This window comes from Phacochoerus africanus, chromosome 11 (genome assembly GCF_016906955.1).
Source record: "Phacochoerus africanus isolate WHEZ1 chromosome 11, ROS_Pafr_v1, whole genome shotgun sequence".
Taxonomy (NCBI): domain Eukaryota; kingdom Metazoa; phylum Chordata; class Mammalia; order Artiodactyla; family Suidae; genus Phacochoerus; species Phacochoerus africanus.
In genome coordinates, this window is record NC_062554.1 from 2027418 (window position 1) to 2054390 (window position 26973).

Genomic DNA, 26973 nt, shown 5'->3' on the forward strand with positions numbered 1-26973 from the left:
ACCTCCATATGCTGAGGGTGAGGCCCTAAAAAGACAAAAGACAGACAGACAAGCAAACCCTCTTCTGTGCTGCAGGCCAAAAGAGGCACAGGAGATGGGGGAGCAAAGCCTCTGTCTCACAGAGCGTATGATCTGGTGCGGGAGGCAGATGGTAAAAACAAAGAGACATATATGAACGCGGGGGTCAGGGGCTGACAAGCGCTACGGAGAAATAAAAACAGGACACACGGACGCGGGGGACGCGAGGATGCTGCCGCCGAGAGGGGAGGCCTCTCACGACACAGCGACACAGATCAGACCTGAGTGTGCCTGCAGGAGGACATTCCAGCAGAGGGGACAGCAAGGCCCTGAGACAGCCAGCGGGACAATGTAGGCGGGGCAGCCACAGGCCAAGTCCCATCCAGCTGCCGGTTATGACAGGGCTCTAGATTCTTACCCCGAGATGGGAAGCCAGGGAAGGGTTGTGATTTGATTTACATTTAAAGGATTGCTCTGCCGCTCTGTGGAAGACAGGGGGCAAGAGCAGGGCAGAGTCCACTCAGAAGGCTATGCATTCATCTTTTGACCCCAGGCGAGTCCAGGAGGCATCGCGGGCCTTAGACAGTGAAAACCAGCCAGGTGAAAGGAGAGGCTGAGTAAAGGACCGCTCTATTGTGTCCCTAGAGAAGACTCCACATGTAAAGATGCTTTTGTCCTTCGTGAATTTATCCTGAGCTCACATGCGATGGAGCTTCCTACAGGCCAGGCTCTGTTTTAAGCATCAGAGAGCCATCTTCTTAGGTGGGTACTATTTCATCCCGTTCTAAATCTGAGGAAATGGAGGCGTGGGTGATGCAGGCAATTCGGTGCAGAGCTGGGATTTAAACCCAGCACCCCGGCTACAGTTGTTCCTCCCCCGGCCCACAGAGCAGGCCTTGGAATGTCTTGGGCCACTTCTCTGCGAAACGCTCCTGCCTGTTCCGGGGAAGCCCGGGAGCCCTTCCTGAGCAGCCTGCAGGGTGGAGGCCTGAGGAAACGGGAGGAGGAGGGAGCAGGTCCTGGAAGGGAAGGAGCACGGGGGTCCCGGGCCCCCCCAACCGACAGCAGGGCCCGCCCTCCGCACCCGGGGCTGACCCCAGACCCACACGAGGTCCCGACACAACGTCCTCGCCCCCCAACAGAGGGGACTTTACCAGAGGCTTTGTCACTTCAGGAATGCTTGTGCGGGGAGACTGGGAGGCAGGAGGGGGAAGTGACCCCACCCAGGGCTGTCTTCTCCAGCAGGGCTCACATCACCCATCACAGCCACCCAAGAGCTCTGCATGCCGGGGGCGGGGGGGGGTGCTCTGAGAGGCTCCTCCGAGCTCCTTGGCTCGGGGCTCAGGAGTGCCGACAACCTGAGGAGCAGGTCTGAGAGTCTGACCTGCCCACGAGAGTCTCAGCGCAAACGAGGTCCCGGAAGCGTCCAGATGAGACTCTAAAAGAACGGCTACGGGGAGTTCCCTGGTGGCTCAGCAGGTTAGGGATCCAGCATTGTTGCTGCTGTGGCGCAGGTTCGATCCCTAGCCTGGGTGCTTCCACGTGCCTCGGGTATGGCCAATAAATAAATAAATTTAAAAAAAAAACAAAAGGACTGCTAGGAACCCCACGCTCTTGACCGTGTCCTCCCGGTGGGGCCTCAGGGACCCTCCCCTAGAGCAGGACATCCCAACCGCTGGAGCCTCTGGAAAGCGGGACGTTAGTTGTGACCTCTCGAGGGTCCTCTGTTCCCTAAGGAATTACGAGCCTGACAGACGTCATCAGAACACACGGCAGGGCCACCAAAACCTGAAGGTGCTACGACACGGAACACCTCCTGTGCCCCGGCGCAAACACCCAGAGCCCTCAGTGCGCCCGCCGGGTGTATCTCAGCAGGACAGGCAAGGGACCGGGTCCAGTGGCCCGTGTGTGCCCTGGGCTGCAGCCACACTCAGCCCAAACCTCCCTCCCGCAGCCGCGGCTCCAGGCGACGAGGAGCAAAGTCGCAAAGAAACACGCCCCGTCGGCAAGTAAGGCCACTGGCCCGTATCAGGTAAGGACAGAAAGAAGGCCTGGGCCTGCGGGGAAAGACTTCCAACGACAGCCTTGGTCTAACCAGTATGGGCTTCAGCTGCCCCATCCAGGAGTTCCTCCGCCCAAGCAGCCCGCCGGCGGTCCTTTCGAATCAGCCAATTGGCTGGATCTTCTCCAGCGAATGTTCCTAAGTGGCCATTGCAAACATGAAGCCAGACAGTTGTGACGGATAAAAAACAATACGGCATAAAGAAGAGTCTTCAGGCGATTAGGTGAATCAATACAGAACTGCCTCCTGCCTTCCAAACATACTGAAGACCAGCTGGGGACGGGGGCGGACACCGGCGTTGGGTGGCCAAGTCTGCGAGATGGCGAGTTTCGGCTTGAGCATCGTAAGGTATGACGTGCTCTGAGCACGTCTACAATAAAAATCTCACGGCACCGAAACTGCCTCACAGCCAGGATCCAAGCTGCGACACGGTTAGACCTGTGCACAGATATACATGCGTTTATATAACACGGGAGCATGTGCAGGCTCAACAGACACCTAGGCTCACACCGGACGTCAAAGAGGCCAAGTCTGAGCTATTAAAAGAGAGATGGCAGCGGCTCCCTGGTGGCCTAGCAGGGTAAGGATCCAGCGTTGTCACTGCTGTGGCTTGGGTGACGTGGGTTCAGTCCCTGGCCTAGGAACTTCCACATGCTGCAGGTGTGGCCAAAAAGAGAGAGAGAGAGAGCGAGCTGGCACACAGAGTAAAAGAAATCCAACAGGGGGCTCCTCTCTGCGCCCGAGAGAGAAGTCCAACGAGAGGACGCGGGTCCTCGGTCTGAGCACCCGGGGCCCCGACCTACCGGCGAGGAGGCCGTCCATCTGCTCCAGGGCGGCTTCCAGCACGTGACTCGCCTCAGACGCCATGAGGCCGTCCCGCTGCTCGGCCTCCTGTCTCCGACTGGAAACGCAAACACACAACAAAGGGACAGTTACACAGAGTTCCCCATCGCTACCCAAGTCCGCCAACCCTCATTCCGCCAGCACACGGCGCGCTCCCACTGGCATCCCCGAAGCCCGCGTGGGGTTTCTGCGGGTCTACGGCCGCTCCCTCCTGGCATGAGTGAGCCCCTTCACTTCGGTCATGAAAAGCCACTAGGGCTCTCCAGTCACCTGCAGCAGCAAGACAGCGACTGCTACCCCTCCTATCCCAGGCTCCAGAAGCTCGGGGCGCCCCTGGCGAAGGCTGAGGCTCCCCTAGGATGGGGGATGCACACGGCCAGCAGGAGCTCCATCCAGGCGTGCCCTGCAGCTGGGCCACGGCAGGCAGTAGCTGTCTTCTGCCCTTGAGCCACACCTGCAACGCTCCTGGGGCAGCCGTGGTCAGGCTGAGCCACCTTGACTGCCACTTTCATTGCCAAGGGGGCCGATGGCCCGTCCAGGAGGGCCATGGGGGCACTGTCGTGGGGAGAGGACCCCCCAGGAGCCAGGAGCACTGTCCAGAGCCATTTCAGTTTCACTCCACCCAGTGCTACTCAAGATGCAGAGTCCCATCTTCTCAGGGCTGCAGAATTTCTCCAGGAAGACACCGCCTAGCCCCACCCTGATGCCAAGCCGCCCCCAGGGAGAGGCAGTTGCCTGGTTCCCTCTCAGAAGGGTCTTTTAAGCTCAACCATCTTCTTGCAGCCTGTTTCCTGACTTCCTGCCTGCTCCCCGCAGCAGAGAAACTTCCAACAGCATCTGTGATAAGAGACGTAGCTCAGGTCTGTGGCTGGAGGCTGGAGGCAGGCGCCACTGTCTGTCTGCTGGTTCAGCAAAGCCCCTGTGAGTGCCCAGTGGGCCTACGTGCTGCGGAGGACAGAGGCGGGGCTCCCAGGCCCCAGGGTGACAGGTCGGGGCACAGGAGGTTCTGCTGCTCACTTTCCCCATGAACTTTCACCTTCAGAGCGGAGAGAGGAGCGTGAGCGCCCACGGGAAAGTGGCCTTGGAGACGCATGGATAAGGATGTCGGGGCCACGGAGAACTGACCACACTGGACGGCGTCAGGCAGGAGCGGGTAAATACCCTGGGGTCCAAGCCAGCTCTGGCATTTACTGTGTCATCCTGAGCCCCAGTCCCCCCCTGTAAAGTGGAGACAGTAACGGCACCTCGCTCACAGGTCCTGTCATGGTTCAGTGGGTGACTAGGATCTCGTGGAAAATGCATGTCGTGAAGTTCCCGTTGTGGCAGCAGAAACTACTGACGACTATCCGTGAGGCTGTGGGTTCGATCCCTGGCCCCACTCCGTGGGTGAAGGGCCTGGCGTTGCCGTGGCTGTGGCGTAGGCTGGCAACTGTAGCTCCCCCAACCTGGGAACTTCCACGTGCCACAGGCACAGCCGTAGAAAAGAAAAAAAATTAAAATAAGGAATCCCTGCAGGGGTGTGTCTGCAGCACCGGGACACAGCCCAGCACCATGGGTTATGTTGCCAAAGCTATGGTGTAGTCGAAAAAGTGGCTTGTCTCTGACCTCTGACCCGGGAACTCCACACACCTGCCGCAGAGCAGCCAAAAAAGAAAAACTTAACACGCCCAAGCCATAGCACCCAAATTAAGATGTGAGCCACACACACACATAGATGTACTCACAAATTACATTCATGCTTGACTATATATGTTCACAAAAATTAACTAATTAATTAAATGGTGTAGACCTGGGGGAGGGGGAACCCAGCAAGTCCAAGAGGCTGGTTCTTTGGAGAAGGGAGGCAGGCACGGCAAAGACAGATGAGCAACTACGCGTGGGGAGACGGCAGGCTGTGACTCAAAGGGGCAAAGGCGAGGCGGGGTCAGGGACGGACCCGGATTCTCAGCAGCGCAAGAACCATCACGCAGGCACCGCTCAGGGGAGTGAGAACAGGAGTGTGCGGAGGAGGCTGGAGCCTCACTGGGACCCGGGGGCCGTGGCAGGAGCCAGGCGGGGCTGCGAGGAGGGGCAGCCCAGGGACGGGGCGAATGTGGGATCTCAGGTTCCAAAGGGAAGCCAGCCTGGTGGGGGCGGAGCAACAGGAAAAGGCGAGGAGGGAGCAGAAGCGGGGCAGCATCCAGCCACCTCGCGGGCCAGAGAACATCCCAGGTCTGAAAGGCGTTGGACTTCCTCCCAGCTGCTCCAGGGGACAGCCAAAGTCCACACGGTGACCAGCAGAGGCAGCGCGGCAGGACCCGGCCCGCGGCCCGCCCAGCGTGCCTCTCTGCTGTGGCAGCCTGGGTCCCCATCCGCTCCCCCAAAACTCCAAGCCCCTTTTCCTCCTCTGCCCTGACCTCACCCCCAGGCTCTCTGCACGGCTGATCCACCCTCAGCCTTCCCACCTCAGCTCCCCAGTCTCTGCTCCCAGACGTGGTCCCTGCACGCCCCTTGGCAGCACCGAGGTTCCAAATCTCATCCCTCCCTGTGCCCCTTGCCAACCGCGCGTGCTAACCCTCCAAGGGGCAGGCGGACCCCGTCTGCCTTGTTCACCTCCCTGTGCCCAGGGCCTAGAGCAGAGTGACGCTTATGTGTAGGTGCTTGTGAATCAACGATGGATCCACGCAGCCAGCGTTGCCTGCACCCTGCTGCGCTGGGCACTGGGGGACACTGAGGTTTCAGACCTAGTCGCGCCCCGTGGACCGTGCAGGCTGGTGGGGCAGGCAGACATGTGAACGGCTCATTACGATGCAGGGTGAGGTAGGCTGACAGGCAGGCTTGCAGGTTCCTGGGTCTTGAAAGACAGGGAGGGACTTTCTCCGAAGATAAGGGCCCCTCCAGGCAGAGGGGGTGGCGCGGGGGAGGCACGTAAGGACAGCATGGAGCCATCGAATGTCAAAACGGTTGACGAGATTACACAGGAGCAGCCAGCTGCTCACCATGAGTCGAAACCCCCACGGAACTCACAGTAGCGGGACGAGGGCAATTCACCAGAGGGGCCTGGGAGCCATGCCCAGGGCGGGAGGCATCTGGACGCCCGTGTGCACCAGCGCAGGCGGCCTCAGAGGTAAACTCAGCCGGGGTTCGCACAGGCAAGATCTCGCATTTCAGCAGACTGGCTCCCTGGGGGGCTCAGTACCAGGATGAAAGGTGGGAGGGCGGCCAGAGGTGCTGAGCCCCGAGGCTCCGCTAGGTCCCCCTGCACCAGAAGGGCCGTCAAAGACAACCCACAGGCCCTCTGCCCGCAGACGAGTTTGTACTTGGCACAGAGCAAGTTGGGTGGACCCATGGGAGCTGGCGAGAAGGGAAACATGAGTCAAAGGTGTATCATCTTTCCAGCCCCGGACCTGGGCCGGTAAGAGGGGGAGCGCTCAGGAGGCAGAACCTGCCTTGGGCAGCTAATGAGCTCAGTTCTGGGCCCCAGGTGATAGCAGGTGCGAGAACGGGCCCTGACCGCCTGTGGTGCGAGGTGGCTGTGAGGAGTCACCGGTGTGGGGACAGAGGGGACCTCGTGCGCCACAGGAGCCAGGCCTCCAGCCCCACCTGTGAACACGGACACTCTGATTGGAATGGGCAGCCATGGGCTCCACACCCACTCCCATACTGGCAGCCGAGCCCCTTTCCTCCCTCCCCAGCTTGGGGCTCCCCGCCCGTCACGCACCCAGGGATAATCCCAGCTCTCAAGGAACTTGGGGTCTCAGAAGACAACATGCCAGTCCAGCTCCATTCTGTGTCTGTCCAACCCCACAGCGACACAGCACCTCCTTGGGAGCCTGGGTTCCCAGGGGATGTGGGACTTAAGCCCATGAAGCACCAGGAGCCTGAGCCAGGAGGCCCCCTGCAAGGAAGCGGTGCAGAGGCTGGAGGAGCAGCTGGCAGAGGCAGTAACCCAAGGCCTGGCACAGAGAACAGGGTCCAGGTCAGACTCCAGAGGGGCACGCGAAAGGCAGGGCACCCTCTCCGCAGGTGGCACTGGGGGTGGGGTCAAACCATGCTCTCCACCCGTGAGAGGGAGAGGGGAGCTACGGCGGCACCCCCCCCGCCCCCCGCCCGGGCCCAACACGGCCGGGACATCGGAGGAGCTGACAGTGTGCCCTGGGGGCTCGAGGCACCCCACCCGCCAAGGGAGGAGAGGAGCCAGCAGAGGAGGACTCGGTGCTTTTAACGGGCTCGGTCCAGCACCAGCTGTCATGCTGGCCAAAAGCAGTTTTCATTCTCTGTGGCCATCTGGTCTATTGGCAGAACCCTGCCCTTGATCCTGACGAGCAGGCAGGCTTCTCGTAGAAACTGGCTCATCTCAGATACAAAGGCAAGGCAGGGAAAGCTGTTTAAGGAAAGGTGTGGTCGGATGAACAACAAGGCCCTATTGTAACAGCACAGAGAACTGTATTTAATAACCTGGGATAAACCCTAATGGAAAAGAATACGAAAAAGAATGTTCCTATGGGAGTTCCCGTTGTGGCTCAGTGGTTAACAAATCCGACGAGGAACCATGAGGTTGCGGGTTCGATCCCTGGCCTCGCTCAATGGGTTAAGGATCCAGTGTTGCTGTGAGCTGTGGTGTAGGCCGGTGGCTACAGCTCCAGTTGGACCCCTAGCCTGGGAACCTCCATAGACCGCGGGAGCAGCCCTAGAAAAGACAAAAAGATTAAAGAATGTTTCTATGTATCACTGAGTCACTCTGCTGTACGCAGAAATTAACATGTTGAATATCAACTGTGCGTCAATAAAATTTTTTTAAAAAGAAAGAAAAGGTGTGGCTCCTTTATCAGGCATCCTTCCCCTCCCTGGATGCTGTCATCTTCCCCCCAGGACAGCACCTGCAGCTAACGCAGGACGTGACCCTCCTCTTGGCTACCAGCGGGGAAGAGGACAACCCCTCGGCTGGGAGACCAGCCAATGAGAATTTTTCAGAACAGCTGTATCTGGTGACGGCTGTCAGTTGTCACGGGATCTGAACCACGGCCAGGCTGGTTTGGCACCTCCAGGTGGAACAGGGTGTGAGCCTGGATGAAGCAGAGAAAGTGAGCCACAGTCAGCGGCCCGCCACCTGCGCACGCACTCTGCAGAGGGACCGCACTGACCACGTCCGTGCCCAGCAAAGGGGAATCGGAAGCAGCGGGAATCACGGACTAAGTCTTGGGCAAGTAAATCTTACCTTGTCCCACCCGCGCTGAAGTGCAGGCTCCCGTCGCATTTTAGAAAACAACTTCTCTGGGGAGTTCCCGTCGTTGCGCAGTCGTTAACGAATCCGACTAGGAACCATGAGGTTTCGGGTTCGGTCCCTGGCCTTGCTCAGTAGGTTAACGATCCGGCGTTGCCGTGAGCTGTGGTGTAGGCCGCAGATGCGGCTCGCATCCCGAGTTGCTGTGGCTCTGGCGTAGGCTGGCGGCTACAGCTCCGATTGGACCCCTAGCCTGGGAACCTCCACATGCCACGGGAGCGGACCTAGAAAAAAGGCAAAAAGACCAAAAAAAAAAAAGAGAGAAACGACTTCTCTCTCGGTAAAGTGGGTTAGGGAGGCAAATGTTTGGGGCAGGTTTGGACCCTTCTGGATGAAGGAAGGACTCAGGAGCAGATCTGCGGTCCCTGGTACCCCCAGGATCTCCTCAGAGCTGCAGCCGGGGGGTGGGGGGCGTCCCTGCATAGAAGGCAGAGCCTGAGGGCCCCTCAACCACGAGCCCACCAAACCTGGACTCATCTCAGCCCTCTCCTGCCCCAGATGGCCAACAGGTGGTAAAGAAGTAACACCACATCCCAGCAAACTGCAGACCCCCCCACCTACAATTTACTAGCTGCCCATAAAGCACAGCTGCTTGCTATGCAAATGGTCATTGAGAGAAATACCTGCTGTTATCCCTCAGCTGGGGAGACTGCCTCTGTCTTAAAAGGATACAGGAAACTTCTCTCTCTGGGATAGCAGAGCGTTTTGAAACCATTTTCAGCGTTAAAATAACAGAGACTGAGGACGATGGGCAAAGAAAACAGACGGGTGCCGACGTCTAGGTCTCAGCCCACCCCGAGCAGCACCTACTTCTTCCTAAAGGACAAGAAAGAACAGGCACTCGAGGAAAACCTGGGCTCTGCTGCATAACAGCTGGGGGCCTTTAAACCAGTTATTTAACCTCTCTGAGCTCCAACTGCTCTAAAATCATATAAAACTAATCTCATTGTTTTTATGGGCAAAAGTCAAGACAGACCTCAGACAACTACAGAAGATTGGAGTCTAACATCTAATTTAGCAACCCACTGAAACAACAGGAGGGGATTTATTTGGAAAGACACACACCCACAAGGGCATGGAGAATGTGATACGACTCAAGGGAGACGCCTCGGCAACAGCCCTGCAGAAAGCACAAAGGGGGCAGCGGGTCCATGCTGGAGGGCGCCCAGCAGCTCTGGGAGAGACTTCTTCAGGAACAGGGAACTAACAGAACACCTGATGCATCTGAACATCGTAAGAGGTGTATATGATGATGAAGGATCTATTTAACTCAATAAGAAAATAGCAAACCAAGCAAATGACAAAAGAACGCCAAGGAAACCAAAACGGTAAAATAATCATGGACCTTGCAATGAAGAAACCCACACACACGGATTTAACAGACATTGCACTGGCGGGATGGGGGTCGGAGAGGCGGGGAGCCCTCGTGAGGCGCGGAAACAGGACTGGAAAGAGAGCTGATTCCTCAGCTTCTGGGCTGGGAACCCAGGAGTCACTAGATAATGAAACTGAAAAAAAATAAAGTAGCGGAAAACGCCTACTTTCAGTGAGATGGATTAAATACTAAAAGAGTTTGAAGTGGAGGCATCTGAGGGGCTGGGGGCTAGGGAGACGTTATTTTAACACATCGCATACAATTATCTGACTCCTGCTTGTGCAGATATATTGTAGTGACAAAATAAAACCATAGGCCGTTCCCGTTGTGGCGCAGCGGAAATCAGACTAGTATCCATGAGGACGCAGGTTCGATCCCCGGCCTCGCTCAGGGGGTTAAGGATCCAGCGTTGCCAGGGCTGTGGTGTAGGCCAGCAGCTGTAGCTCCGATTGGACCCCTAGCCTGGGAACCTCCATATGCCGCAGGGGTGGCCCTAAAAAGCAAATAAATAAATAAAAATTTTAAAAATAAATACAAATAAAAACAAAAAGATTTAAAGAAGAGTTCACTCAATGCTACCTCACTTAAGCTGCGCGTGCCACTTAGGAACTCTTCTCCCGCTTCAGAGCCCAGCAAAGGAGCAAGCACGGCACCTGAGCTGCGCACCCTCACCCCCCTATGCCCCCCATCCCTCGCCCAGTGAAGGGTTTGAGCACAGGGGGCTCTAACTTACCTTCACAAAAGGATCACTTTGGCTGCTGCTTGGACCAGGGGTGGGAGAGCAGCAGCAAACACAAGACAACCAGGCAGGAGCTGAAGGCAGCCTAGACCGGGATGACGGTGCCTGACGGTCTAAGCCGAACATACACGGAGGGCAGAGCCAGTAAATGCTACGGATGGACTGGGCGGGGGCATGAGAGGGGGTTAAAACCCGACAACGAGGCCCGGAGCCGCTGGGAGATGAGGAGAGCTGCAGGGGGTGGATGAAAACAGATTGGTTCTGGAGATACTCCATTTAAGATGCCCAAGGACACCCAGTACAACAGGCTGAGCAGGCATCTGGAAACATGAGTCATATTCAGAGGGCACGCTGGGCGAGAGATGACACGGGAGCCGGCTGCAGAAGGTGGTATGTCAAACAGCATGAAGTCACTTAAGAAGTCATGTAAGACCCAAAAACAGGGGCCCCAGGACCCTCTGCAACCGCCCAGTGTGCTGCGTGCCGCTGTCAGAGAGGAGAACCCACAGAGGATGGAGGAGGCAGCGGAGAGCTGAGACGGAGCGCAAGCCCCGGAAACCACAGGAAGGTTCAGGGCGGAGGCCCCCAAGTGCCGCTGAGTCAGACCCGAGGGAGGCCGTCTCCTCTGCCAGGGCTCGCTGGGGGCGGCGCACCTGCTCCACAGCCCCGCCCGCCCCTGCACATCCTCATTCTGGGCTGCAACAGCCAGACTGGTTTCCCGGCCCCTCTCCAGTCACCCTGCCCTGAACCCTCACCAAACCTTGGCCTTTGTCAGAATCACCTGGAAAGCTAAGGGAGCAAGAAGCCTGACCTCAGAGCTTCCGAGGTGGCACAGCGGAAACAAACCCGACTGGGTCCAAGAGGTTACAGGTTCGATGCCTGGCCCCGTTCAGTGGGTTATGGATCCAGCACTGTCGTGAGCTGTGGTGTAGGTTGCAGACACAGCTCCGATCTGGCATTGCTGTGGCAGTGGTGTAGGCCGGTGGCTGCAGCTGCGATTCTACCCTTAGCCTGGGAACTTCCATATGCTGCACTTACAGCCCCAAAAAGCTTTAAAAAAAACAACAAAGAGAGAGAGAGAGAAGGAGCCCAACCTCATCTAGGAAGGCCTGGTCTTTGCATGCAGACCTAGCTCTGCAGTGATTCTGAGGCTGACCAAAGCTGAACCCCTGAGAGAATGCTAACCAGCCCCCAGGCAGACACTCTTCTTGCTTAGAAAGTCTCCAGGGCTCCACCACCAGCCAGGGTAGAATCGGGCTCCTTCCACACCGACTTGGCCCCTCTGTTGCAGCTTTAACCTCCAGCTCACACCGTGGCAGGCCTCTGCCCTCCCCACCAACTGTCTGGGCCTCAGTGGCCGGATTCTCTGTGCTGGTTAATTGCCTGAACCAGATGCTTTCCTGCTTTTATTCCCAAGCTTCCCTGCTAATGTCCCATCTTCCCTTCCAGCCAATTCTTCCAGGAAACTCTGCCTGACCTGCTCACCTAAATGTCACCTCCTCGCCTCTTTGACCTTGCAGGGAGGATGAGAGCAGCTGTGCATGGCCTGGCCACCTCCCCTGCAAGGCTTCCCTGTGACTGGGCCCCGAAGAGCAGCCCCCTCTGTAAGCCCTGCACAAACGTTTAAGGAGGTACTGATAAAATAAAACCATGAGTTGTCAGTGGGAACTAAAGCCTGGGAGACAGTGGGGGCCTTGGAGGAGGGTGGCAACAGGTGGCCCCGCCCCCGTCCAGGTCCTCACATTCAGCCCCCCCCCCCCATGGCCCTCCCCAAATGCTCTCCAGCCAGTGCAGTGATGCCACCATGGTGGCCAAGTTAGAGACCTGGGTCATCCCCGGCCTTCCCGTCTCTCACCCACATCCATCCAGTTGGTCACCACGCCCAGTAAAGTCTCCTGCCCCCCTTCTCAGAAGTTGTCACCTCATCTTCACCTGCCCAGCTTCAGGCCGCGTCATCTCTCATCAGAATGACGTCATCTCTCATCAGAATGACGGCAATGGTTTCCCAGCAGGTGCCCCGCCTGCAGCCTCACCCCGCGCTCCCTCAGCCTCCAGGAGCGTGGGCCTCGTTCTCAAAGCTCACCAGAGCACCCAGCGCTTGCACAACCCTCCACGTGCTTCCTACCCCAGGAAACGACCCAGAGAGGACGTGGAGGTGCCGGGAGACAGTCACGAGCGCGCGCGCTGCAGCCAGTCTTCCATTTGGACCCACGTCTGCCATCACCTCTGGACAGGTCCCTACACACGGCTGAGCTCAGCTCCATTTTTATAAAATGCAGGCGAAAATATACACACCGAGGGGTGCGGGGACTCCATGAGATAACGCACGTGCCGACTTCTGCCCGCGACCAGGTGGGAGGTGGAAGCCGCAGTCGTTCTAATGTCATACCTGGTCCCCTCCCAGAGCACCAATCATTAGACACAAGCGCCAAGCTACCACTTCCCCACTGCCTTCACTCTAAGGCTCCCTCAGGAGGCAGCCTTTCAGGCCAAGACCCCTGTCCCCCGGCTCCAGCCCCTCTCCTCCTCCAAGGCCCAGGTCCAGCCTCACGAGCCCAGGCAAACTCTCCTTCCCCCAGACCCAAGCGGCCGCCCAGACTCGGTCCCCTCACCATGCTCATGACAGATGCCCTCACAGCCCCTGGAACTTTCTAGAGCTCGGGCCACACTATGTGTGGGACTCCTTTGTCTGAGTGGCAGCTCCTCGTGGGCAGGGCTGCGTCTCTAAGCCCAGAGCTTGGCCCAGGACCTGGCACAGAGCAGGTGGTCAGCTCTTGTACGTGGAAGGATGAGCATAACCGCGCACCTGCCTCAGGCGGCAATTGGAGGCTGACTGGGGCAAAAGTCCTCTCCCTCTGGGGTTAGTGAGACGAGTTACCTGCTTCCAAATACACGGGGACAGGGAAAGGAAAGACAGTCTCGTTCTAGAAGAAAAAAAGAGGTGACTGGCCTTAAGTGGAAGCCGAGAGGCTCCCGGGGCAGCAGGCATGTCTGCACGTGGGGCCCTTAGGCCTGACTGAGGTCCCGTCCAGCCCTGAGGTCTGTGTCCCCACGGGGATGGGCCTGGCATGCTTAGAAAAGCAGCACACCTGTCCTCAGGGCCACGCAGGGCCCATGGACACCCACGCTGTGCCAGGACCAAAGGACAAGGCCACAGGCGTTAAGCTTCCATCAGGACAGCAGAGGCAGACACAGAGAGACGACCTGGCATGACGTGGGGGAGTCAGAGCAGAGGGGGCAGGGGACTGGAGGCTGAGAAAGCCGTGGCCTGTGAGTCTAAACAGCAGTGACGAGCTGGAGACTTGATTTCTTCGTCAATGAAGAGAAGCTTAAATGTCCTGAGAAAAACTGCACGGGAGAAAATCAAAGAAAGCCATTTAAGGTGAACAAGCGTGTTTAACTTGTCCCTGCCTAATCAAGGGATCAGGAACTCTGAATAACGAGCATTTGTTTAAGGCTTCTGGCTTCAGAACGGCTTTTCCCACACAAGGTTCCTCATTCCCACTAGCCAACCCCGATCAGGCTGCGCGGACGCAGACGAGTCCGCCCGTGCAGCCGGGTCCAGCGGGGCCGATATCCATCAGAATCGCCCAAGAGCCCTGAGCCCAGGTGCAGGCTGGCGGTGCCCGCTGGCGACAGGGGACGAATGCAGTATTTCTTGCTTAGCGTCTTTGTCTCGCCATACCAGGTGGGTGAGCTGTGTGCCCTGGGCACTCCCAGCCACTCCCCGCTGGGCGAGTTCCAGAGGATCCCTGAGGACGTCTACGCTGGAGCCTGGCTCTGCTGAACCCACTGGAAGGAGTCCTTTTGCTTCCTGGCCCTGCCGTTCAGAGCCCGGCCCGCGCCCGTCACACACCACTGCTCCCCTGGCAGCCGCCTTGGCAGGGCCAAAGCCAGAGGCTTCCATGTGGGCACTTACCCAAGAGGAACGCACCCTTGTCACCAAACCAGAGCGCTTTAAACAGGGCTCCCCAACACCTCTTCCAGCAGCACGCAATGGGCACACAGTCCCGGGGCTGAACCCCTCCCCGAAAGAGTGCCACCAACAGCCCTGGGCACCAGCGTGCCTCCAGGCACCGTGAGCTGGCCTGCTCCCCGCCCAGCTGCCCCCTCCTCCTCTTCAGAGGAACACACCCCAAAGACGTGCCCCTGAGACACCGCGCATCTGACCCCAAGGAGGAGCCCGGGTCTGGGTGAGGGAGTGAGAGGCTGCCGCTCACGCCCAGAGCACGGGACCCTCTCGGCTGAAGGGACGTGGAGAGCCTCTGCTTCCGACGTCTCAACACTTGTTTCACCTTCTCACCTCGCCCTTTCTGCTCCCGACATTCTGCCCGGGGCTGCTCCTTTTCTCCATTTCAAGGCTTTATTACCGGGGTAAAGAGGCCACGACAATCTCAGTGACCAAGGCCATGGGCCTTAAAATAGGCCTGCCCAGGAGTTCCCGCTGTGGCTCAGCAGGTTGAGAACCTGAAGCTGTCTCTCTGAGGATCCGCGTTCAACCCCTGGCCCCGCTCAGTGGGTTAAGGATCCCATGTTGCCGCAAGTTGCGGTGTGACCGCAGATGCATATGGGAGTTCCCAGGCTAGGGGACTGAATCAGAGCTGTGGCTGTGGCTGTGGTGTAGGCCCCAGGTGCAGCTCTGTTTCAATCCCCAGCCCAGGAACTTCCACATGTCATGGGTATGGCCATAAAAAGAAAAAAACAAGACCAAAAAAAGGTCTGAGGAATGATTTGTGCAGATCTCAGAAGACAAAGGACGCACGGACACCAGCAAGGAGGGGCTGGGGGCCGAGGCAGGAACCTGTGCTCTGGGATGAGTGAGATGGGGGGCCGACGGTGTCTGGGGCAGAGTCTCACCAGCCTCGACACCGTGCTAAAGATAAACACATCTTGGGAGCTCCCGCTGTGGCTCAGCGGTCACGAACCCGACTAGTACCCAGGGGGGTGTGGGTTCAATCCCTGGCCCTGCTCGGTGGGTTAAGGACCTGGCGTTGCTGTGGCTGTGGTGTAGGCTGGCAGCTACAGCTCTGAGGCAACCCTTAGCCTGGGAACTCCCTTAGGCCACGAGAGCAGCCCCCAAAAAAGGAAAAAAACAATAACTAAATAAAAATGTGGAGTTCCCGCTGTGGCACAACAGGATCAGTAGCGTCTCTGGCATGCTGGGACATGGGTTCGATCCCTGGCACAGTGGATTAAGGATCTGGTGTTCCCACAGCTGCTGTGGCTCAGATCTGATCCCTGGCTGAGAGCACCACAAGCTGAGGGGCAGGCAAAAAAGAAAAAAAGAGAGAAAAAAAATGCATGACCCACAGAAGTCAATATATAATTTCTTTTTTTTTTTTTCCACTTTGTAGGGTTGCACCCAAGGCCTGTCGAGGTTCCCAGGCTAGGGGTCAAGTCAGAGCTGTAGCTGCCGGCCTACACCATAGCCACGGCATACGGGATTTGAGCCACGTCTGTGATCTACACCGCAGCTCATGGCAATGCCAGATCCTTAACCCACTGCCCGAGGCCAGAGATCGAACCGCAATCTCATGGATACTAGTCGGGTTCAGTTACCACTGAGCTGTGATGGGAACTCCTAGATTGGTTTAATCTATTTAATAAACACTACTTGCCCCTCAATCATCTGTAAAACCCTGTGGTAGATGCTATGATGGGAAGCAATGAATTTAAACTATGTTATTTATCTACCAAGGGCCAAACCCTTTCATCTCCCATCCATGTCAATTAGACTGGGAAGCTGCGTGCAGAATTGGGCCTCTGTCTGGGATCCGTGCGCCAAAAGCCAGCAAGCCTTGGCTTTTGCCAACTTAGGCTTCAGAAATTCATAACTTAATCGCCAATTTTTAAAGCAGCCACAGTGTTCCTTGATGGGACAGAAAACGTCATTTCCCTGAAATCCCCAGCATTTGGAAAATTAAGTTCAGGTGGCAATGAACCGCAGACGGCAGTTCTCCGATGTCACGAGCTCCGCGGGCAGGGAGCTCGGAAAACATCACGTGGAAGGTAGTTTCAAAACAAGAGGAGCTTCAAAGAGCAACCCTTTCCCCAAAGCACCTTCTGGGCAATGAGGTCCATCCTGTCCTGCACTTGTCCCAGTCGACAAACATCCAAGGGAAACTCGTGGGTGTCTGGGGACCGCCAGGGAGGAGGAGGCGCAGGCAGGGGGAGGGTGCAGCCCAGCGGGAGGGGCACCTGGGAGAGGGAGGCTCAGCACACCGGGGTGCGGCAGCCAGGGGAGGAGGAGGGGGACCGGGGCAGTGTGGGCAATCCTAGAAGGCTTCACGGAGGAAGAGAGATTTCTCCAGGTGGGCAGCAGCCATTGACACAAAGGCAGTGCAAGGAGCATAAAGTGCCCACCCACCCACCCACCCCCCCGTGCGGGGAGCTGCGGGGAGCTCATACAACTCTGTGTGGCCAGAGAACAGGGGGTGGGGTGGGGGGGAGCAGGGGGGGGAGCAAAAGAGGCTGGGACCAGCTTGTGAAGAAGCGCTCTTGCAGCGTCTCAGCCCTAGAACCTGGCCTTTCTGGGGGTGAAGCTGCCCCTTCCCTCAGCAATAATGCGGAAGCAAACAAGGACCTGCCTAAAGGGATGCTTCTCAGCGGAGTTCCCAGGGCCTTACTAAGTAGAGCCAGGCTGCGGCAGCCTGTTCCCCCACCCACCTCGGAACCTTCCAACACCCTCCCCGACCCTGACTCAGCTTCCCCTTTCCCCAGCCCCTCACTCTGGGCAGGGAGAACGCGGCTTCCCCACTGCAGACCCCGTCAGCCACCAGCTTCGGGATGTCTCCTGAAACTCCACCCACCCTCTCCTACCAGCCCCCCAGCTCGCAGGGAACCCTCCCTCCTGCTCCCTCTGCCCCTCTGGTCACCACCTGCCTCCCAGGCAGGAAGAGTCAGGGCGAGTGGTGACCAAGAGGCAGAGGGAGCTGGGGAGCAGGTGTCTCCGCCTGCTCCTGCTCGCAGATGCTAACGGTGCACCAGCTCCATCAGACACTCGTGCACCGGGGTCTTTAACCTCGCCCTTCTTCCTCTCGGACGCCCCCTCGGCAAACACCGGCCCTGCCTCTTTCTCTGATGAGAAACACAATCCCTCCATCCTCTCTCTCCCCTCAAACCACCACCTCCCCGCCCCTGCCCTCTGATCCCTCATCTACCACTGCTGAGGTCCAACCCCACAGTGGGTCCCTCTAGGCTGAGTCCACATCCCCCCCCCCCCCCCCCCGCTTCTGCTCGGTCCTCTCAACCCGTACAAACATCAGTCAAAGCCTCTGCTCCCCAAGACGCCTCCTCGGCCCCGAATCCCCCGGCTCCTCCTCTGCTTCGCTGCCCAGGGCTTGCCCCCCAGCCCCGTTCCCTCGGGGACACCCTCCTGGATGAGGGTCCCCCTGCTGAGCCCGAGGAGCCCCAGCATCCGCTGAGCTGTTTCAGCTCTCGCTTCCTTGAGAGGCAGAGGGTATAGGGTGGGTTAAAGCACAAGCTGAAGAGTGCCTGGGTTACAACCCGCCTTCCTGACCCTGGCTCCGTACTGTGTCCCGGGTAGCACGCTCCCGGGGGGGCCGCAGCTTCCTCTTCTAGAAGGTGAGATAAGAATAATAAAAGTACTTCTGCAGAGGTGGTTGCAAAGGTGAAGTGAGCCCAGCGGCCAGTCAGTGTCGTCCAGGGTCGCTTTCCTTGGCACACCCCTGACCCTCCTCCTCGGGCACTTGGGACAAGTGCTGTCTGGGTCCCTCCATCACCGAACGTCCAGTGTCCCAGCTCCGCTCGCTGCCTGGGGCTGCTTGGCGCTCCTTTCCACAGTCTCTCCCTGGAGAACCCAGACTTCGTCTCCACGTTCATGCTCGTAACACCAGACGGCCCCTGCCAGCCCCGGACCCGAACACCCAGACGCCCATCAGCTTTCTGGCTATACCACAGCAGCCCCTGAGATTCGACAGGATCAGAAACTCTCTCAGCACAGTCCTGCCCTAGCCTGGCAGCTCCCAGCCTCCCGGAACAGTGCACCCTGCCCTCCCGGGACTCTGCCCTGGTTCTTCCCTCGCCTTCCAACAGCGGCCAGGTCCCTGTGCATCGCTGTGCAGGCATGGGCTCCTCCGTCTCCCGTTCCTGCCGGCCCAGCCTGTGCCCGGGTGCTCAGAAGCAGGCCCTGGGGGCGGGGGCCTCTGCGCCTGGTCTCTCCCCCCGCAGTCCCAGCTCAGAGGTCTGGCACCCAAGGCTGATCCCGGTTCTCCTGGACACGGGACAGGAATGGCAACAGCTGCCATGAGGCCAGCATTTACAGGTGCCCCACATGCCAACAGTCCTAACCGCTATTTTCTAAATTTTACAGACAAGGGAACTGAAGCTTCGAGAGGTCAAGCCCCTTGGTCAAATCGCACATCCAGGAAACAGCAGAGATGGGCTCCGACCCCAGGCAGTCTGACTCCGAGTCCTGTTCTTAACCCCTTGCAGCACTCCGGCCACAGCGGCCGCAGCCGCGGCCTCCTGAGCTCCTGCCCCTCCCGCCAGGCAGGGCGTCCTCACTGGGCTGAGCCTTTTTCCTGCTGTCCCTCCAGTCGCTGTCCATGCGAACTCACTTCTCAAGGCCCAGAGGTTTCTCCTTCTGCGACAGCCTTTCCACTCCTACCCGTGCAAGAGGCCCTCCCGAGACCCACCGCACCTGCTCAAGGCTCCTTGGGTCTGTGTCGTGTCCTCGTGGGGACGCCCAGGGCAGGGTACGCTCGGTCTCTTGCCTGGACTTCCTCACGGCAGGGAGGAGAGAGACAACGGAGTCGTGCGGCCCAGCGCCTTCCTTCCTTCTGCTTCCAGGGCCACCTGGGGCGGGGGGCGGGGGGCTGCCCCACGAGGAGGCCTGCCTCCGCTGGGTCCCCGAGAGGCAAAGGGGTGCTTGGGGACCCTCCTGGCCGCAGTCTCTAAACACCCTTAGTAGCCCTGGGCCTGATATCTTGGTCTCCACTTGTCCGACTCCTCGTCTCATTTTTCAGTTGATGCCAAGCCCAGCGGGTACTTCAGTGGCACGATTACCACAGGCCACGCCAAGCTGGGTCGTTCTCAGCGCAGGATGAAGCAACAGTGCCCACGGAAAGACTGGTCAGAGCCGGTCTGCGTGGCACACGTGTGACCAACATGCCGTCTCTGAGTGAGCGATCGCCAGCAAGGAGGCCCCATGGCAGCCTGGGGGGACCCCCTCATCCACGTGGCTCCCCCTGTCTGGGAGCCTGGTCCCCCCGCCACCTGCTTCCCCAGGAAGGCATCTGGGGTGGGGGCGGGGGGCTGCCCACCACTGGACCAAGCTGTGGCCACTGGACCAAGCTGCCAAAGCAAATGAATGCCTTGGGGTCTGGTCTGCAGACCAGCCTCATCCGTCTGGTGAGCATGAGTCAGGCCCCTGAACGGATGCCGAGGATGTCTGACCCAGCAGGTGGCCTCCCAGGCCGTCCTCACCTCTATCCCCTCCTCGCTGGCTCCCACCTGCTCCCATGGCAGAGGGACCTGACCCCACCTCAAGAGCTCAGCCCCAAACACGCCCTTCTCACAGCAGGGGACAGGCGCACAGGACACACAAACTTTCCCCGGGGGAAACAAATGGACACGGAGTCATTGCACTGCCTTGACCTGATGGTGGGCAGATTCAGAGGAATGCTTCCAATGCGACCTCAGCTTGAGTGCTTCCAAAAGCTTCATCCCAAAAACCACCTCTAAAAATATGTAACCGCCAGCAGTCACTGTGGAAGCTGGTGGGGAGTAAGGAGATTCGTTATGCTGTGTATCTACATCTGCGTATCTTTGAATTTTTTTAAACAACAGGCTTTTTGTTTGGGGGATTTTTTTAAGCCACCACTTAGGGAGCTGGGCTGGTCCAGAGGAAGCCACAAGATCCTACCTTCCCCGCTTGAGACCAAAAAACTGAGACTTGAACCTAATTCCTGATGACAGATCGTGCTCTTTCTGTCACGCCATCCAGACTCCACGAAGGTCCCAACCTCTGACCCAACAGCGATCCCACTGCAGTTCAGACCCTCTCACCACCTCTCATCTGGATTTCCAAAGCTGCCTCCCCAAGACCTCCTACCTCTGGCTGCCTCTTCCTCAACCCATCTTGTCCAGAGGAGGCAGGTGAGTTCATGCCATTCAGGCCGTCACTCCCCTGCTCTCAAACCGTCCGTGCATCGGCTCTCCGTCCAAGTCCTCCCAGACAGCCCCTTCCCAGCTGCACCTCTCTCCAGGCTCTCCGTCAAGCCCCTGCCTACTCCCTAAACACAGGAAGCTTTGCCTGCTTTCTCTGTTTCCTCCGAATGGATGCTCATCTCCATCCGTACGTTCAAATCTCACCCATTAGCCAAATGCACCAACCCAAGGAAGCCTTTCCCGACACCACTCCCTCCAGGGCCCACAGTGCTGGCTGCCTCCCTCGGCTCCTGCCACACGTGGCGCTGACTTTATCATCGCCTTCAAAGTTCTGTTTCTATGGCTCCTCAAGACACCTATCCCCCCTTCCAAATTAAGACAATTTGAGAGCAAGAAGCACGTGCTAGTCACCTGTCGGTCCTCAGCGAACACAGACCAGGGTCCACTTGCTCCCTTTCTCCCACCAGAGGCACCCCCCTCTTAGTGGTCTGATGCTCAGAGGTGAAGGCAGCTCTGCCACAAGGGGAAGCTGGCCATGCTTGGGCCTGGCACCAGCTAACTGGCGGATGTAATTAAATTCCCGCAGCACCAATGGGAGAAGAAGATGAAACTTCCCCTAATGGATGATAACACCAGGCATTTCTCCTCATTCTATTATTTCAGAATGCTAAGCAACAAGGAAAAAACAGATCTGAATTGGCACGTATTCTCCATCACTCACGGAAAACCTCAGTCTGAAGCCAGCTACTGCCTACAAGCTTCCCCAGCTGCCTGGGGAGGAGCACAAGTCCCAGAATTTGGGTCAGCTCTAGGTAAATACATACCTAATTACAATAGTAATTAGGAACTATAATAAATGTAATTGACTTCACATTTATTCTGTATTTTGAACCTTCATTTCAACATGTGTTAAACAGTTTGGGGAGTTCCCTTGTGGTGCAGTGGATTAAGGACTGGGTGTTATCAATGCATCAGCTCAGGTTGCTGCTGTGGCTTAGGTTCGAACCCTGGCCCGGCACTTCCACATGCTGTGGGCATAGCCAAAAAAAAAAAAAAAAAAAAAAAACAGTTTAAAGTAGCAGGAGACCAAAGAAAAGTTCCTTAGAGAGAAGCTGTGTGCAAGGGCCACAGCCTGGCTCCTGCCTCTGGCAGAGAAGGGGGCTCCCTCTGCAGGCCTGGGCTGGAGGGGACTCGTAGGAGATTTGCAACTCCTCCTTTACTGGAGGCTGAGGGCCCCGAGCCAGGTGAAGGCACCACACAGAACCCACTCCCTGAGAGCCCAGACCGCAGGGACTGGCTCAGCCTGCACTTGTTTTTCTGGGCTGAACCTTCGGACAAGGCCAAGCAAGCTCCCTCCTCTGGCTGAGCTGAGTCTGCCTTCCTCTCCTGGTCCCTGGGCAGGACTGCCAGTGCCTGCCTCTCCACCCCACACTGTGACACTGAGCCTTGTTCGCTGAGGATTTTAGAAACATCCTATTATGGGCTGAATTGCATGCCCTCCTGCAAATTCGAACCCTAAGCCCGGCCCCTCAGCACGTGAGTGTATTTAGAAAGAAGACCTTTAAAGAGGTCACTAAGGTGAGCCCTGCTCCAGTGACTGGTATCCTTCTAAGGGCACAGCGGGGCCCCGAGAGATGACCACCTGAAGACACGGGGAGGTGACCATCTCCAAGCCAAGAGAAGGGCCTCAGGAGAACCAGCCTCGCCAATGCCTTGATCTCGGACTTCTACTTATTTTATTTTCTGTCTTTTTAGGGCCGTACCCGTGGCATATGGAGGTTCCCAGGCTAGGGGTCAAATCGGAACTGTAGCTGCCGGCCTACACCACAGCCACAGCAAGGCAGGATCCAAATCTCATCTGCGACCTACACCACAGCTCACGGCAACACCAAATCCTTCACCCACGGAGCAAGGCCAGGGATCGAACCTGCATTCTCATGGATGCTAGTCAGACTGATTTCCACTGAGCCAGGACGGGAACCCCGATCCTGGACTTCCAGCCTCCGGAACCGTGCGGAGGTACGTGTCCATGGCTAATCCACCTGGTGTGCGGAGTTCTGTCCTGGCAGCCCCGGCCAGCTGACCCTCGCCCCCCTGGGCACACGCATCGGAAGGGGCAGCCTCGGCTCCAGGTGTGGCGGTCCCCGCTCCCACCTGCTGGCGCTCCTCCTCCTCCTCCCGCCCGAGGGGGCCGGCTTCGCGTCTCCAGGCCTCAGACGGCACCCAGGTGAGGACAGCGCCGACGGTCCCTATCTCTGCTCCCTGTTGGTCCATCCTGGGTGGAGCCACGCCTGGGGACCCGGGCCATTTAGGGAGAACTGGTGTTGGGACGATGTCAGGAGCCTGACCTAAGACTGCAGCCCGACCAGCTGTCACGCTGCCTCCAGGCGACTTAACGACCCCAGCACGTGATGACCTTGGGGTACCAGCCACACCCCCTCACCTCAGATCACGTCCCTTCCCTGAGAGCTCTTAGGCCAGAGAATAACTCAGGTCAGGGACTTTCCGAAGAAAATGAACCAGGAATGTGCCATCTGCACAGGGATGCACGGACCTCAGATGGGTCGCTGGAAGGCCCTGCCCCGGAGGTCTGTCCGTCCGACCCCCAGGGAGTGGGAGACCCACAGTCGCTTCTGGGGGCCCCTCTCCATCTTGCTCACCTCTTCTCTTCCACAAAGCAGGGCCACCACCTTCCCCTGGCAGACAGCCCACAGCTCCTCGGAAGCCTGCGTGACGCAAGAGCCACAGAAGGGGAAGGCCACACGGACGCCGGAGGCCCACAGCCCAGCCAGGAGCCTGGGCCTCTGCGGCTTCTTCCTCATTCTCCTGCAGAAGAAGCCAGAGGCGACACGGAGAGCCCGGCCTTTGGAGTCAGGCAGGCTTGGGTTTAAATCCTGGCTCTGCTGTTTAGAGCTGGGCTGTTTCTGACCCTGAGCAACACAGATTAACCTCTCAGGTTACGGTGTAACGGAGCTCTGGCCACCTGCCTCCCGCAAGGCTGGTCAGAGGGCTGGGAGAGCGGACAGCCCAAGCCACCCCGCTCAGCACCAGCCCCTCTCAGAGAACCCTTGGCTGAGGCACTGCTCCAGAAGGCGGAGTTCGTTAGCCAAGGCCCCGGTCAGCGCCTAAACGTTGGGATCAGGGAAAAATATATGACAATGACTCCCTTTGAGAAGTTGCCAGATCTTCAGGCCAGCCTGCAATTAGGGGGGCCGTGGGGGACAAACACATGCACAGGCTCTGTGCTTTCTGGGTCTCAGCAGGGCCTCTCAGAATGGAAAGCTTTCTGCTGATGACATGCTGACGCCTTCCTCAGCCATCCCGCGGGTCCCACAGGCCCTGACCCCGGCTTAGGGACAGAGAGCAGGCAGAGTTTAGGATGCTCGTGCACCATCGGGGCGCAGACACCTGGCGGAGCAGTCGCAGCTGGGGAGATGTACTGGGGAGACCCTCACCTCGGGGCTGGGGCTGGGCTCCAGGGGCTGCCGAGAGGAGGGAGCACGTCCTGACCACAGCCGTGGAGCAGGGGCTCCCCGGCCCGGGCACTGGACCACTGGACGGCCCAGAAGGAGACAGCCGAGGCGCACTGCTGTCCCAGGGGGGCCCACTGCCCACTGCTGCTCGCAGAGGATGTCACAGGCTCACAGACACCTAAAGCCCACAGGCACGCGCCCCCAAGTCACTTAGGAAAGGGTTCCGCACACGACGTGAGACGGTGCTGCGACCAGATGCGTGTCCCAGCCTGTGAGACCCCTCTTCCTCCTCAACTGTCCCCAGGCTTATTTAAAGTCCTCCTTCAAGTGGACGTGACCATGACATGTGACGACTGGGTCTGGGACCCGGGAGCAGCCCTTTGTACTTTTCAGAGCGCTCAGGATTAGCCAACAGGACGCGAAGGTGCCCTGCCAGCGCCAGACCCCAGGACGCCACAGCCCAGACAGCCTTCCTGGGCCGGCTTTCTCTGGGGCTGGGGAAAGCTTCCAGCAGGGAGCCCGAGGGACTCCAGGTCCAGCCTGAGGACAGAAGCAGGCTGTGGCTGCCGGGGCTGGATCTGGATTCGGAGCTCCAGGAGGGAGCAGCCCTGTGCAGACCTGAGCAACAACAAGGACTGGCTGGCCGGCCACGATACGGAATAAGAAAGAGCCCGGCTTCGACAGGCAGCCACCCCCGACAGCCTGCTCAGACCCTGGGCGCGACACCATGGAGACAACGCCCTCCTTTCCCGCATGTGTCCCAGCGCCCCCTCCACACCCCGCAGGGCAGGGCAGGCTCCCGGGCAAGGCTTACTGAGCGGGCATCGGCCCGCCTCTCCGCCCCCACAGCTCCACTTGGCCGACTGCCCCGGGGCCCTCTCTCCCCCCTCACCCTGCCCTGCCAACCCGCCACCCTGCTTAGCATCCCTCGATGGCTGACACCCTGCGGTCCCCAACAGGTGGGGTGAGTTGTAGGGGACTGGCTACTAATGACAAAGTAACTGAAGTCAAGAATCTTCTGGTACAAATCGGAGCAGATTCTGGGTTATCTTGCCCCATTCTAATATGCTTTATTCGGGGGGAGGATAAAGAGGAAATTGGCCAGGAAATCAGCTACCGCGCTCAGGAAATAACAGTTTCTGTGACACCATGAGCAACCGTGAAATTTCCTACAGCTTTGGAGATTCGCCTCCTGAATGTATGTGTTTAGACGTGCGTGTGTGTGCAGCACACTATTCACTGGGCCGGGTGTGCATCACAGCAGCCTGGCCACGTCCACCAAGAGCTTCTCACAGGCTCCGCGGCCTGACCCGCAGACGGCCCAGCCGCCGGCCGCAACACCAACCGCCGGTCCCGTGCTAAACCTAAGCTCTGAATAACCTGGACACTCTACACGGCGGCAAGACGGGGTGGAAAGAACACGAGTTTGAGGACCAGACAGACTGGGCATCAGCCTTACGTCAGCCACTCACCTGCCAGGGGCCTCGGGAGCGTCAGTTTCCCCTGAGAGGCTCCCGTGGGGGGAGAGTGGGCACAGTGCCCACTGCCTGAGGCATAAACCGTGTTTTCCAATCCCGGCTTCCCTATCTAGCCTCCCTCTGCCCCTGCTTCTACCCAAATCAACCATCCTGATGCCTGCCCCTTTTCTGTCGTTTTAGGGCCACACCCATGGCATATGGAGCTTCCCAGGCTAGGGGTCACATCAGAGCTACAGCTGCCAGCCTACACCACAGGCACAGCGACGCAGGATCCAAGCCTCTTCTGCAACCTACACCACAGCTCACGGCAACACCGGATCCTTAACCCCACCGAGCGAGGCCAGGGATCGAACCTGTATCCTCATGGATACTAACCAGGTTCATTACCACTGAGCCACAGCGGGAACTCCCTCATGCCTTTCTCGTGCATCGCTGTTTCTTCTGCTAGAAAGGCCCTCCTTCCCCCCTCAGGAAGGGGGTGTCTCTGGTCTGTCTTTCCTTCAAGACACACCTCAAACGCCCCCTCCTTGGCAAGCCAGGGGCCCCAATCTCCCCCTGAGCATTCACGGTGTGCTCCCTGCAGTTACCGCCTATTCTGAGGGGTGTACATCCCTCAAATGCCATCCAGGCGGGGGACAGGGCTCATCTCACGTTCCCACTGAAACAGTTCTCAGCACGGAGGAAGGTCAAAAGCACAGGGGGACCAAATGATAAGTGAGGTCTTAATTCTAATGACTCCAGGAGACATGCTCAGGAATTACGTTCTACCTCTGCTGCTGAAGGAGTTCTCCTAGATCCACTGGGCCAGTTCTGATCGGGGGGACCTACTAGGGAGCCAGGTTCCCCTCCCTGCCACCCGGCCAGGACTGCGTGCCCGTCAGGCATCCACGTTGCCTAACCACAGCACTCCCCGCCCTCCCACCACACACCCCGCCCAAAACCTCAGCCTCCTCGAAGGAGGCCCTGCTGCCCACAGCCCTGCCCGGCCTCCTCTCTGGGCTGGGCTGCAGAGAGACAGAGCCCCAGGGCCGGGCTCAGTGCCCTCCTGGCTGGTCCCCTCCTCCACCCGCTGTGACCTCCTGATGATATGAGCGCAGTGTCTCAGACCACACGGCCCCGGTCCTCCAGGTACCAGGATGCTGTGTTCTCAAAACCTTCCAGGTAGGGCCCATGAGTCTGTAGGAGCCTGCGTGCCCCAGCCACGTGGCGAGGCCAAGCTGGCATCAGCAGAGAACCCGCACGGTGCAATCCGTCTGGGATCACGGCTTCAAAGGTTCAGCCCGCAAAGGCACTGCCTCAGCCCTTCCTCTCTCCCAGTGCCGGTAGCGGGTGGACCTCAGCTGAGACGTGGGACAGAGCAGCTTCTGCACAGCTACACGGCAGCCGTCAGCCTTCCACCCTTGGTCCCCCGACACTTGCTGCGAATCACCTCTCTGCTCAGAAGCCACCAATCATCCCCCCAAATCCTAGAGCACTTTTACAGAGACCTCCGGCCCTTCAGCAGAGCTGCCTCCTCTGCTATTTCACAGCCCTCTCTGGGCCACACTGCCCGGGCAATACCCTCTTCAGGTGGTGCCAGTACTCGCTCTGA

At 58.4% G+C, this 26973-nt stretch overlaps 1 protein-coding gene across 6 annotated transcripts in view; it reads right to left on the bottom strand.

The window, feature by feature from the left end:
- Window positions 1–26973, bottom strand: part of PPFIBP2 (PPFIA binding protein 2) — a 147810-nt gene that overhangs the window by 110865 nt on the left and 9972 nt on the right. For all 6 annotated transcript variants that reach the window (XM_047753413.1, XM_047753412.1, XM_047753405.1 and 3 more), the window contains exon 2: window positions 2884–2981. In XM_047753413.1, coding sequence (XP_047609369.1) covers window positions 2884–2947 — 64 coding nt within the window. In that variant the 5' untranslated portion in view covers window positions 2948–2981. The remainder of the gene's footprint in view (window positions 1–2883; window positions 2982–26973) is intronic.